At 37.0% G+C, this 14,483-nt stretch overlaps 1 protein-coding gene across 2 annotated transcripts in view; it reads left to right on the top strand.

The window, feature by feature from the left end:
- LOC129249284 (homogentisate 1,2-dioxygenase) overlaps positions 1 to 6,897 on the top strand; it is a 28,926-nt gene extending 22,029 nt beyond the window's left edge. For both annotated transcript variants that reach the window (XM_054888999.1, XM_054889001.1), the window contains exons 6-8: positions 1,601 to 1,882; positions 2,953 to 3,134; positions 6,556 to 6,897. In XM_054888999.1, the coding sequence (XP_054744974.1) occupies positions 1,601 to 1,882; positions 2,953 to 3,134; positions 6,556 to 6,693 (602 nt within the window). In that variant the 3' untranslated portion in view covers positions 6,694 to 6,897. The remainder of the gene's footprint in view (positions 1 to 1,600; positions 1,883 to 2,952; positions 3,135 to 6,555) is intronic.
- The last annotated feature ends 7,586 nt before the right edge of the window (positions 6,898 to 14,483 follow it).

The following is a 14,483-nucleotide window of genomic DNA, read 5'->3' as shown; positions in this document are numbered from 1 at the left end:
TAACAACCAGCGACTATTCGTGAGCACGAGCACCTTAAAGTAAATAAAGTTTTTGTTTATCGAACCAATGATACAATGATACTGGTAGCATCGCGAAACGTCATGGAGATAGTTATCAAAAGAATGCAACGTCACGTGTAATGGTCCAAAAAGTGAAGAAGCGACTTGAGCAAAATCTCCAACGAAGTGCCAATCAAATAGCGAAAGAACTGAAAATATTTGAAAAATATTATATACTGAAAAATGATCTCAAAGTCAAGTCTTACAAGATCCAAAAGGTGTATGATCTTCCACCAAAGCACCAATAAGTCAGACTTGAGAGGGCGAAGAAGTTGCTTCGCTTGTTCGAAAGCGCTCAATTTCCGAAAATTGTGTTTTCTGACAAGAAAATTTTTCAAATTGAGTATTTCGTAAACTCCCAAAACGATAGAGTTTGTTTGACCGACCGTTCATACGAGAATTTGAGTCATCGATTGGCCACCAGGAGGCAGCACTCGCCACAGGTAATGGTTTGGGCCACTGCAACCGCAGATGAGCGCTTTCCAATCATCAAGCCTGGCGTCAAGGCAGACAAACATTTCGGTGGTAGACCATGAACGTTTCAACAGGACTCGGCACCGTATCACAAAGCTCGAGCGAACCAAGAATGGCTAAAACACAACATTCCGAACTTCATAACGTCCACACAATGGCACTAAAATTCACCAGACGCGAATCTGATGGATTATTCTATTTGGGCCATTTTAGAAAGCATGGTCCGTGAGTGGGCCAAAATACCTGCAAGTCACATTCGGGCAACTTGCGATTCTTTTCTGGACCATCTCAAGGCCATAATCAAAGCAAAAAGTAATTGATTCTTAATTTTGTATCTAAACATTCTTTACTTTGAATTGAATAAAAGTAATTTTCCAAGCTAAATTTATGGCCTTTTTAATTGGTCGAGTGCCGGACCCTGTATATGAATGCATATGTTTTGGTGCGCGTCTTGATGTTGTTCCACAAATGAAAGGAGTTACAGTGTTATGCCAGATGATTTTTTTTTGAAGAGCTTTGCAATGGCGGAAATACAGTCTGGTGTTTACCATTGGCTTTGGACACAAAACGTCCGCTCTAGACTTCAGTGATCTCTCCACATATTTCTATTAAGCTTTTAAGTAAAATTACTCCCCAACGACCAACGAGAAGTAATAGTGCTTGCACTTAGATTTGGCGAAAATCGAAAAACGACAGTGATTTTGTTGTAAAGTTGTTGATAAGCCATGACTGTTAAAGTCTAATGCATGAAACTCATTCCAACAATAGAATCTAATTCTGATTCATCACTGTCATACGAAAACGTTATAAAGAAATCAGCATAGGACAAGAAGAAGCACGTATGTAGAAAAAAGGACGTATGTGTTGATTATAGGCCTTGAGCCTAAAAACAGGTAAACTGTGTAGCATTGTTTTTTCAAAAATCCTGTATTTAATGAAAAAAACCTATTCGTATATTTCTTAATGGAAAGCCAAATTCATATAAATTATATACTAATAGATAACAAAATATATTATTATATACTATGTACTACATATATTGTATATTCATCAAGTGTTCTTTTAGAATTTCAGATCATTGCAAAATATCAAGGACTGCTTTTTTCTGCTAAACAATTTCATTCTCCATTTGATGTTGTAGCCTGGCATGGAAATTACGTTCCGTTCAAGTACGATTTGTCTAAATTTATGGTTATAAATTCTGTAAGTTTTGACCACTGTGACCCCAGCATCTTTACTGTTCTTACCTGTCCAAGTTGTCGTCCCGGAACTGCAATTGCTGATTTTGTGATATTCCCTCCACGGTGGGCTGTTCAAGAACATACTTTTCGACCCCCATATTATCACAGTAAGTTGCTTTTAAATATGAGTTAATTAAATTTTTTTGTAAGAACGTATAGTCATGTAAACTGAAACAAAAATATTAGCATTATGTATAATTATTTAAATTCAACCCCAGCATTATTTCTTGGAAAGAAAGCAATACATCATGCTTAAGCACCATTATCGTAAAAACACGAAGACAAACGCATAGTTTAGATGTTTTGGTTGGCACTATTTTATATCTTCTGGAAGATAATTTTTGGCCAGTGATTGTATATTTTTGAAAAAAATAAAATATAGCCTTAATTGCCATCGACATTTCGGGGAGGGTTTGTACAAATTTATATGTAAAGTAACGTTTCTTCCCATTTTTCTGACAGAGTTTAAATCTTCGATGCAAGTTTTCCTGTTATAGGATTTTAAACTTTTAACTCTTTTAATTTTTAGTGTTGCTACTGTAACCGAATTCGGCCGCCCCAGCCTAATGCAGCAGGCAATGGCAAACCTCCGCCGTATTTATGCCATGAAAAAGCTAAAATATGTGCCGTTCAGAGTCGGCTTAAAAGTGTAGGTCCCTCCATTAGTAAAATAACATCAAGACACACGTCACAAATCGGAGGAGGAGCTCGGTCAAACACCGAAAACGAGTGTATATATTGTAACCGAAAAGGGAGTTATGGAACAAAAATAATTTAAAATATGTTTAAAAAACTCTCTTCATACTCGCTAGCGGTGAATCTTGCTCGATAACTTTGTTGTTGCTTTCGCTTGCAAATTTCTCGTTAAGCTAATCGAGCATAAAGATAGCGATTAAATGCCTTTTGAAATTTGTTGTATCAAGAATCAAAAGTTTTGAGGTCCATGATCCAATGAACAACGAAAGAAAGTGACGCAGGTGATTTTTCGCTCCTGGGAGCAAAATGTGGTATTCCTTCTTCGTACTTTCTAATTATAGGACCCAACTCAGGTTGTTGTCGAAAAATCTTATGTTGAAGCGGTGAAAATAAGAAAGCACCTTAAATCCACTGCACTTTTTAAAATCAAAAAACTTATTCGATCTTTACATTTTTTATATAACAATATTTACTTTTGTAGGAAACTGTATGACTGAATTCATGGGATTAATTCTTGGGAAATATGAAGCAAAGGAAAATGGATTTTTACCTGGTGGTGCTACTCTTCATTCTATGATGACTCCGCATGGTCCAGATTACAACTGCTTCGAAAATGCATCTAATGCAAAACTAGTACCTGAAAGAGTTGCGGACAATACACAGGTACATTGCTTCATACAGGGCTACAACCCTATCTTAAATATTGTTCCTTCAACTACCACTTGCTATGAAAATATAAAATCTTTTCGCAAAACGCTAACTTAACCTATAATCTGTAGTGAAGTGTTTATTTTTTGTTAGTTTTAATTATAATATTCTCTCATGTACAAATTAAATTGACGTTTCCCTGTATACACACATACAAACTAATTTACAAAATTTGAAGTTCGCCGTCATTGGTCTGCCAGAATGAGTTCGTCGAGTCGGTTGCGGTAACGAGCTCGACATGTTGTGGAAAACACAGAGCGATGGTAATGAAACTAAAGGTATTTCAAATCAGCCGTTACGTATTGTGTGCATAGCCATCACACAGTTAATCGGCTCTCAGCGAATTTGAAAATGAAAGTGTTGATTTTTTCTTATATCACCATCACTATCTATAAGTTCGTCGGGCAAGATCCGTTTCGAATGCTGATGTTCTGTGCTCGCTGACTGAAATGCACAAGTATTTTTAACACTGAAATCGGCATGATTTTTTTCATTTGTAACACGCTGGCCACCGTAACCGAGTGGGTTAATGAGTGACTACCTAGCCGTGTGATGGTGGAGATCCATGGACAAATCCAATTGTCCTAAAAACAATTGGCCTTTTGTCGGCAGACAAGTTTGGGAAGCTATAGGGAAATCTAAAGAAATTCCTAGATTCGAGCGAATGAGAGTCGAGCACGGTATATTGAAGGTACAATGCTCAAACTGGGACGTCAGTTTTTGAACGGTGTAAGTTTGTCATCCAGCAAGCGAACAAAATTCAAAAACTGGGAGGGTAAGCATTATGATCCCTATGCCTGGGAGCCGCATGCGATCATTTCCAGGCTACATACCTTGATCAACGACATCACACGACGCACTGGGGATCATTCTACTATACCAAAGCGGGGACGGATCCTAAATATAGATACGCTTCCCACCTGGTTCTTGGTGTATATCTGAATCTTGGAAAGTATATGGTTAATGTTCTCCATTCAGATATGGACAATGTTCGAAAAGCGGATTGGATACGATATGATGATCTCATTAAAGAGAAAATCCTCGACGTTCCCAAACCCTGGACAATAATTGCGATTGAAGAAGCTACAACTCAGTGAGGTGAATTTTAATTAAGAATTATTAGAATGTGTGCCTGGTATGTAGGAGAAGAGAGGTAGGCAGTCCCTTGGTGGAATGCTGAACTTTCAAAACAACAAAAAAATTCCAGGAAACTTCTTAATACAGCTCTTAAAACTCAGTTGGAATCGGAATAGACTATCTACTGCCTAAATTGAACCTCTTATAGAACCTTCTGGAGTGAACCGGATTGTCGGAAGAGTTCAGCGAGGTTGTGCAAGGCCTTCCAAAGGTATCCGACGGCTAAGATGGGCGATGTTCCCTTTTCAACACATTTCCCTGGCTGTAGAAGTGTTGTTGGCCAAAGCTTCATCGATCAATCTGATCATACCAGTATAACTACCAGCAAATGTGATTGGTTCATTGCATTTAGGATAGTCAATGGGAAAACGATAAGGTTCGCCCTCTCGTCATTCGAAAATTTCGGTTCCCAGGACCTGTTGGGATTTACCCAATCATGCTCAACCGTGGCGAAGAATAACTAATAAAGGGAATTATGGGTGGGCCCATACGCCTATCCTGTCGTTAGAATGAGGACTCTGCAGAGCATTTTCTATGTAGTTGTCCGGCTTTTTCTAGAATCACACATTGGCTGAAGGGGTGCGATGTACTGAGTATGGATAAACTTCAGACTCTTCCTCTTCCAGATATCTTAAGATTCATCAATGAATCCAAAATATTGGCAGAAGAGTGACCTCAAACCAATTTTTCCGTCTTAGCATTCTACTGTATCTATCTTGTCTCTATATTCCTTGCACTGTAATCTATCCGGGTGCAGTAAAATGGTCTTCATAACTGAGTGTTTGGAATATCTGCCGTTCGGAGTCGGCTTGAAACTGTAGATCTCTCCATTTGTGGAACAACATCAAGACGCACACCGCAAATAGGAGGAGGAGCTCGGCCAAACACCCAAAAAGGGTGTAGGCGTCTTGGCAATTTCCGCTAATCACTTCTATCTATACAGGTATTTACATTCAAATATTAATTAAAATTTATTTTTTATTTTTTCGCAGTTTGTTTCCATTTAAGTAGCAAAATACTATTTTGCTACCATTTTCCCCAAAAAGGATTTAATTTTTTCCTTTTTATGCATCTTCTTAAATACAACCTTTTGTAAGGGAGTGGCAAAAATCGAATGTCACTAGTGAGCAAACCTTTAATAATTGAATCATGTACTTCATATACATATGTGTTTTTGTTTTACTTTTTCTATTTGTTAATTAATTTGTCTTTAATTTCATGTTTTTCGCATGTTTTTTTGTTCGACAAATGTTTATTTCGATAATTTATGAGTACGATAACCTATATTTTTATAATCCTGTTTTGACGTGATAACGTCTTATAATTCGATGTAGCCGACTGCACGCACCAAAAAATGTGGTATGATGCATACAAATCATATGGACATATCAAATGTACGAATCCATTCTGTACGCAAGCAAATGCAAGCTAATGTACCTTGCTCTTACTGCAAGCGAGAGCGCGGAACGAACGACAAAGAGGCACAATCGGCCCCCACGTTCGGCAACGTTCGACATCTGGATCTCTCTTACTTGAGTGAGCATATATATATGTGTATATGCGCATATGTATATAAATTCACATATTTGAAAGGAAGTGTTTCGAGTATAATGTGTCTTGAAAAAGTCAAATCGATGATGGTGCCTCTTACTGTTGTTGACTTATTAACGTCTGATGCACAATCGAAATTGAACATATCTTTCCTGAATTTGATAAATGTTTCGTCATTTTTCACGTTTGTGTAAATGTAACTTAATCAATTTGATTGCGATTCCATTTACCTCCTTCTCTATATCCATACAAAATATCTATCACACAAATAAAATTAAAATTTTGTTTTGAAAATTGCAACCATTACATCAGTATCTTCTTATGACATTGTCACGTTAAACTATCTTTTTTATTTTAATTTTTATTATTATAAAATATGTTAATATTTAAATAGTTATTTATTAAAGAATTTAAATATTGGCGGTCGCCATAGCCGAATGGATTGGGGCGGGATCACCATACGGAAGTGTACATGTTCGAATCTTCGTCCATGAAACCCCAAATGGTAGAAACGGTTTTTTCTAATATCGTTCCTCGGCAAGTAATGGAAAATCTCCATTTCTGCCGTCAAAAAGCTGCTCATAAAAACTGGCGTCCATTCACAGTCGACTTTATTTTTATTTTCTTATTATTGATATAAGAACTACATACATACATTTATATATTGTTATCCTTTTGTGTTTTGCAGGCCTTTATGTTCGAGACATCACTTAGTTTAAGTGTAACAAAATGGGCAGAGAAAACTTCTCAGAAATTGGACCGGCAATACCAGGAATGCTGGAAGGGACTGAAAAAAAATTTTAAGTTAGATTCGAATAAACTGTAAAATTTTAATATATATAATTGTATATAATCAGCATCGTAAGTATGTCTGATATATGATTGGTTTAGCAAATTATGTATAATGACTTATTGAATAATTCCACATATTTTAACAACCTGCATTACAAGCAGAAAGCTAATCTTAGATGCAAGGAAATCAATGTTTTATTAGTAAGTATTAAAATTCAAATTTGTAAATGGCTTAAAATATTGCTTTTTCTTGTTTGGTTTTACACTAGCTATCGCTCGGCAAAATGATGAGTATTCTATAATTTTAGAAGTCTACTGTCTTTGAAAGACGGAAGGAAGCATATGCTCTTATATGTTAGGAGGGTTATTATTTATATTTCTGACTTTACAATGGACAATTAAGATTGGTCATTGAAATCTGTTCCATATGTATATTGTTTTTCAAAATATTCTCTAATGATCAATATACTTTTGCATTCGTTTACACCAATATTCGAGGCACTTTGTCCAGTCGCGTTTCCAGGGCATTGGTTAAATTGTATGGAACCAACGCGAACACACTTTTCTTATTGATGCTCGTCAAACGAAGGCCCAAGGATGCCTTAATCTTACGATATGTAACATGTTGATCTTGTTCAATAATTTCGCTCAGAGCATAGATATGTTCTAGTACAGTAACTGGTTTTGAACGACCTTCCCGGAACTCATCGGTGAGCGCACAGCAACTATGAAAAAATTCATTGTACCAGTTTTTTACGCTGCTAAAAGACGCGTGGTTGTTGCTCCTTGTTTAGTTATTTTAATTTATCGATGCACCCTTGCTAGGCTAATCCAAGTCGAAAATTGTAAAAAATTGCACGAAAATATTCACTATTCAATTTCATATTTTTGACGAGATTAGTTTTTAAAGTGCGTTTATGGTAAATTATGACAAACTTTCCAATAGAAACGTTAGATGACGCCTAAAAATACTGGAAGTGCCACGCCCAGGACATGTGAAAGGGAAACTGACACACACCATCTTTTCGTCGATTTCAAAGCTACATTCGACAGTACGAAAAGGAGTTATCTGTATGCGGCGATGTCAAAATAAGGTTGCTCAATACCAGCAGGGCCGTCAGAATTGGGAAGGACCTCTCCGAGCCGTTTCATACCAAACGAGGTTTCAGACAGGGTGACTCGCTGTCGTGTGACTTCTTTAACCTGATATTGGAGAGAATCGTATGCGCCGCAGAACTTAATCGCTCAGGAACAATTTTTTATAAGAGCGTACAATTGTTGGCGTATGCCGGTGATTTCGATATCATCGGCCTTAACAACCACGCTGTTAGTTCTGCCTTCTCCAAAGTGGATAAAGAGGCAAAGCGAATGAGTTTGGTGGTGAACGAGGACAAAACGAAGTACCTCCAGTTTTCAAACAAACAGTCGGTGAACTCGCGTATCGGTACCCACGTCACTGTAGACAGTTATAATTTCGAGGTTGTAAAAGACTGCGTTTATTTAGGAACCAGCGTTAACACCGATAACAATGTCAGCCTTGAAATCCAACGTAGAATCTCTCTTGCCAACAAGTGCTACTTTGGACTAAGTAGGCAACTGCTCTCATCGTGTTCGTCCTATCGTATGGCGCAGAAGCTTGGACGATGACAACATCCGATGAAGCGACGAGAGAAAGATTCTGCGTAAGATTTTTGGACCTTTGCACGTTGACAACGGCGAATATCGCAGGCGATGAAACGATGAGCTGTATGAGCTTTACGACGACATAGCGCAGCGAATAAAGATCGAGCGGCTACGTTGGCTGGGTCATACCGTCCGAATGGATACTAATGCTCCGGTTCTGAAAGTATTCTATGCGGTACCATCTGGTGGTAGCAGAGGAAGAGGAAGGCCTCCTCTGTGTTCAAAAGATCAGATGGAGAAAGGCTTGGCTTCACTTGGTGTGTCCAATTGGCGCCGGTTAGCACGAGAGAGAAACGACTGGCGCGCTTTGTTAAACTCGGCCAAAATCGCGTAAGCGATTATCGCGCCAATTCAGAAGTAGAAAAGTTCAAATTTTAGCAAAGCCCTAAATACTATTGATTCCAGTAATCGCCAGTGAAAGTCATAACGTGAATTTCATCTGGATGAAGAGTCAAATACATTTGGTCTGTCTTACTAACTTAAATTGTACTTGTGCCATGGCTTTTGGAAACAGTAAAAAAAACTTATATTTGCAATCAGCTAACAACCTATGTCCCGATTCTACAACCACCATATATGTGGATACATTCGGATCCTGCAATATCAAAGAATTTTCTTCCGATTCGTGTAAGTCAGATTCAAGACCGCTTTATTTTAAGAAATGTATTTCTCTCTTGCTCTTGCTCTTGACACAGCATGACGTATGGTGTTCTCACTAGCTGCATAATAATGTAAACCACAATATTCGATGGTATGGGATATTCGATTAATAGAACTCAGCTTAAGGTTCAATGACTAAAGTGGAAAACTATTAAAACTGCATCTTTTACGCAATACAAAGACGATATAGCCCTTAAAAAAGTTAATATTTATTTTTCTGAACGACATCCTGAAACACTACCAAATTGTAATCTTTTCAAAATTGTCGAGCTCTTAAGCGTATACTTCACGGTGGCCTAAAAGTTACCCTCAACTACATTCGGGACCAATTCGCCAAACGGGAACAAATGATCGAGCACATTTGTTAACGCTTGGCCAAGTAAAACACAAATTATGGGTGGTCTACCAATAGAGTGCTGCAATGTTTCACAACTCGTTATTACAAGCGCAATGTAGCCATTTTCATTTGTTTTGCGATTATGATGTGCATATGGGATGTGAATATTTGGACTACGTCAAGTGATTTATCATTATATCTTCTCCTAGACACGCACTTCTCAGGAAACAAGCGGTGGAACGAAACGACTCCACTATTAATGAAAGGCAATTCGACCTAAGAAGTCTATTAGTTACAAACGCAAAGATTAAATGGGCTATTAACACTTTTGGTCCTTATAAATCGCTAGGACTAGACGGGCATTGTCTTACCGTTTATTAAAATTGTTTTCAGAAGTTCTCTTAAGATGGGCCACATACCGCTTGCCTGGAGAGAGACAAAACTCTCCTTCATACCCAAGGTGAGTAGGTCCTCACACACCAAACCCAAAGACTTCAGACCCATTAGTTTACTTGTCAAAATCCTAGAGAGAATAATGGATGAATATATACCCGGCGTTGTAAATAGGTTCTCCTCGGCACAACATGCCTATATGTTACTAAGGGGAAGTCCACAAAAATCACCTTACACTCGCTCGTCGAGTTGGTGGAAAAAATTTTCAATTTGCCTGCACTAAATCTCGTAGGGAAACACCAGGCGCTATGGAAAGACCGGTGGTTTGGCCACGCCTCTATTTTGCATACTCCGAATAGTCACAAACAAGAAATATACTATATTCTATTCCTAGACTCACTTTCGGCAAGCTCTTCAAGACGAGTAGGAAGTGGTATACACCAGAAGAGGTAGAATAAGGAATTAAATTTTTAAACAGATGGTTCCAAGCTAGATCATAAGGTTGGTTATGGAGTATTTTCGAAGGCATTAAGACTGGACTCAACTACCAGACTACTGCAGCGTCTATCAGGCAGAACAGCTCGTCACTCCCATTCCACCGAATAGCAACACAGAAACGATCCCCACAAAAGAGAGCGCGTCAATCGACGCTATTGAAATGTCTCATCTGCTCGAGCTAATAAAAAGCATGAGGAGGATGGAGGAATATGCGATCTCCCAATGTAAGCTGGTGATAAGGTCTATGCAGCAGGTGTTCAGACGTCAAAAGAACATTAACAACGAAGTCAAAGCTGGAGTATCCAAAATCGCTTAGCTGCTGAATGTAACGCTGAACTACAGACGTTCATGGAAGGCAGCAGAAGACGGAAGGACGCTCTCGCGCCCCCCAAAACAACACTACCATCCAGCAAATGACAGATACTCCCCCCTCATTGTGAGTGGCGGTTGAACTTAGAGATTAATTCTCTTAAGAAAAATAAATTAGTTTATCCTCTTTTGACATTTGTGTCATTTATGCTTAAAAATGTGGGTACTTATACGAACTGAAATTTGAACAGTGGATATTATTTCGAAGATAGTTACAATGTAAAGCCGGGAGTTAACCTTCTTCGTCAGAGGCGTGTCATAAGAAATTGCTCCAATCCAATCGACCGTAATGTAAGTATTTAGTGCAGATAATCGATTCGAATAAACATGATTGTTTTTTACATATTTGCATTTGTAGATTCATAACGAACTTTCGGACAAGTAAGAACGCATATGTATTTGTGCTGGACAAAATTAAGGATAAATTTCACTGCCGCCAGTCATCAACCAAAACGACAATGCTAAAATTGTGTTGTATGCTAAGATTATTTGCTCATGGCAGTTACGAACAAACTATGAGGAACGAGTTTCAATTCACAGTTTCGCTTATATTAAAGGAGATACTACCCTTTTTGCAAAGTGAAATTTGCAGTGTCTCGATAAGCACAGAAATGACCAACCAAGAGAAGGAACAAATATTTCTCTAGATTTGCTGATGGAACGAACTTTACGATTTAGGCTCCTACTGCCCCTAGAAGACAAACAGCTGATGCTTTGCTGTAGGATGAATCATTGAATAAATTCAAAATCATTTACCTTATTTCATTGTGTTTGTTTATTTCATTTAAAACTTCTCAATTCTACATTATATACAGGTAAAATTAAGAATTATTCTAGGGTCATAAAAAATAAATGAAAGTTACAAATTAAATTCATTCACTTCATAAAATAACAAACTTACATTACTTCTCATATTCAGCTATTTTTGATTTCATTTTCATTAGAGAATTAAGAATCACAATTCTAAACCTATGTTTTGTGTTTGAGGTCCAGCTTCTTTTGCTTCATTTCCATCTTTTCTTTGTGTCATCTTTTTTTTCTAAATTTTCTTCCTTTTTCCTTTCTTCCTTTATTTCCAACAATTTTAGCTCGTACATTTTTTTGCGTTTGGAATTATTAAACAGAGTATATACATAAGATTAAAGTATACTTACGTCCTTTCTATTTTTTAATGCGAACAGAATAAGTAGTAGCCAAATTTTGACAGTAGTTTTTTCGCCAATGGCAATACAGAAAAATCATTTTCAACACTCGTTCGCCATTTTATGGCGAATTTGCTGGTGATTCGTATCTCACAATTCGAGGCTGCTAAATTCGTCTGTATTCTCATTTGCTCCGCAAGTGACAATACTAGTCTTACATTCATATGTATAGGAAATTAAAACAGATCGTTTATTTGTTTATTGTTTAAACCTAAAGCAAAATATAAAATCAAATTCGAAATAAGTTGAGTGCATTAATGTTTTCTTCGATTTGTTAAGTTTAATATAAACATACTGTCAGGAATACCCAATTTGTACATTTATTTCACAATGAATTAGTTCATATATTAACATTTACAGTAATTGTTCTATTCGAATGAATAGTTTCACCACATGAACTGACTACCCTTCTGCTTCAACGAAAACCATCGAATGCTCTCACAAGCAAACTGTAGGTGACAATACACAGCAGGCAGAAAATAGATAAAAAATGAAACAAAATAAAATAAACTAAATTCAATCCAATTAAAAAAGTAAATAAATATATAAATAAAATTAAGCTACAATAAAATAGAACTCAATCGAATTAAATAAAGTAAATAAACATAAATTAAACTAAGCTACAATAAAATAAAGTATATCAAAATAAAATTACATTTAATTAATACTTCTTTGATGCTTTTCAATCGCTTCGTATACTATTTGTGTGAACTTTGACCGCAACATATTCGCCGGCAACTCCAGGTGCTGTAAAAAGGCTAAAACTTGGAATTCTGAGCCATCTTTGCTCTTCTCAACTCCACAATGGTATTCGTTTGCTTCACAAATTTCTTTGCTGAAGATTGCAGAGCTGCATTAGAGTACTAGTGTCGACGCTGAAAATAAAACAGGAAAAACGTTCATTAAGTTATTTATGCTAGAAAATGTCGAAGCTTATATTAAATCTTACATAATAATAGCCGTGGCGATTGAAACTTCCGTCGAAGCTGGCGACTGCTCCTAGACGGATAAAGTTAATATTTGATTGCTGAAAATGTATTGAATTTGACTCTACACCACAATGATGCCATCAAAAGATCGTAAAAGTGTAAGTTTGGTGCAAGCATGATATATTTTTATTTAATTTAATTATAAGATAGTTCAGTATATTTTGCTGTTTTAGTATAAAAACATTGTTCAAAATATTTCATTCGAAATTAAATAGTTTTGTTAATAGCTATAAACTGTAGGACATAAACAAACCGAATTATATAACAAAAATTTTTATATTGCCAGCTTAGATATAAATGATATCAACTTAATTAATACTAAAAAATATAGCAGAATATTCAGGGTGCCCTATATAGTGTTTTTTTAATCACATGCTATTTTGCCAGTGACACCTCTTTTTCCATGGAAATCTTTGACAGAAGGTCAGTATCATATCCCGGGGGGACAAAATCAGTCGCTTTACGCTTAAGCAACGTAGAGGAATATTGCAAACTTATTTTACAAGTTAATGTTATGTAGCCCAACTAACAGAAAACCCGCACGTGATCATCGAGGAACCAGTGCATTCTCACGCAGTGGCAGTTTGGTGTAGGTTTTGGAGCGGTAGCATCATTAGCCCATTTTTCCTTGAAGATGCTGCTGGAAACACCATTTCGGTCAACGATGAGCGTTACAAGGCATGATAAATATATTTTGTGACGGCAAATTGAAGATATGGACTTGGACAATCTTTGGTTTCAGCAGGATGGCACGTCAAGCCACACAGTCCACGCCATAATCGATTTCTTGCGTGTTAAGCTCGGTAATCGTGTTAAGAGTAATGATGGCCGAGTCCGCGATTTTTTACTCAATTGTCTCGATGTTTTCTCTCCTGCGATGAGTTGCCAGTCGCGAATAGTTATGCTCAAGTTAAAGTAGCATTAGCTAACAATCGAAACGATCGACCAAAACATCTGGCGTTTCCACGACAGTCGGTTCTACGTTACCGAAACGACCCGGATTTATATCTGGCCAAGGACTGTCACTCCAGCAGCATTCACCGTATGTATGTATAGGGAATGTTTATGCTGCTAAAACAACAACAACAACCAAAACATCTCGCAGTCGGTCCTGGGCAGCCACTGTTAAACATCTCGATGGTTTTCTCTCGCGATCTCTGGCAACGAATTGCTAGTCGCGTTTAACTTTAGACAACAACTGACCGGCGCATCTCTGACTAGCTTGTGGCCGTAGTTGCCAACTTAATGCCTTAAGCACTAAATTTAAGGCTCCTTGAAAATTAAAACGTCAAAAAAAATGGTTTACTGCCCAATCGCCTTTTTATTGCTTTTTTCTGAACTGAAAGGCAGAAGTTGATCGCGTTCTCAGCGCAATGAATACTTTTCAAAGCAAAACTTGTAACCGTATGTCTCTTTTCAGTAAATGCATTGCTCCACAGAATTGTTATTGTGACAATTATAATATACCAGATGATGTAAATTGTTACATCGATAGTAAACACGTTCATGGAAATTCAAAATATGACTTCAAGTCAATTTTATGATATATTGTACATTTTAAATGTATTGAGGCTAATTTTTTTACACAATCGTTATGAACGAATATATTTTGTATTGTTGAATTACATAATTCATAATATGTTTATTTTTTACTTTTGTTTAATACAAACTATTGTAAAATAAAAGTTTTTAC

The sequence above is a fragment of the Anastrepha obliqua genome, chromosome 5 (assembly GCF_027943255.1).
Source record: "Anastrepha obliqua isolate idAnaObli1 chromosome 5, idAnaObli1_1.0, whole genome shotgun sequence".
Lineage (NCBI taxonomy): Eukaryota > Metazoa > Arthropoda > Insecta > Diptera > Tephritidae > Anastrepha > Anastrepha obliqua.
Note: the sequence above shows the minus strand (reverse complement) of the source record. Positions and strands in the feature narration are given on the sequence as shown.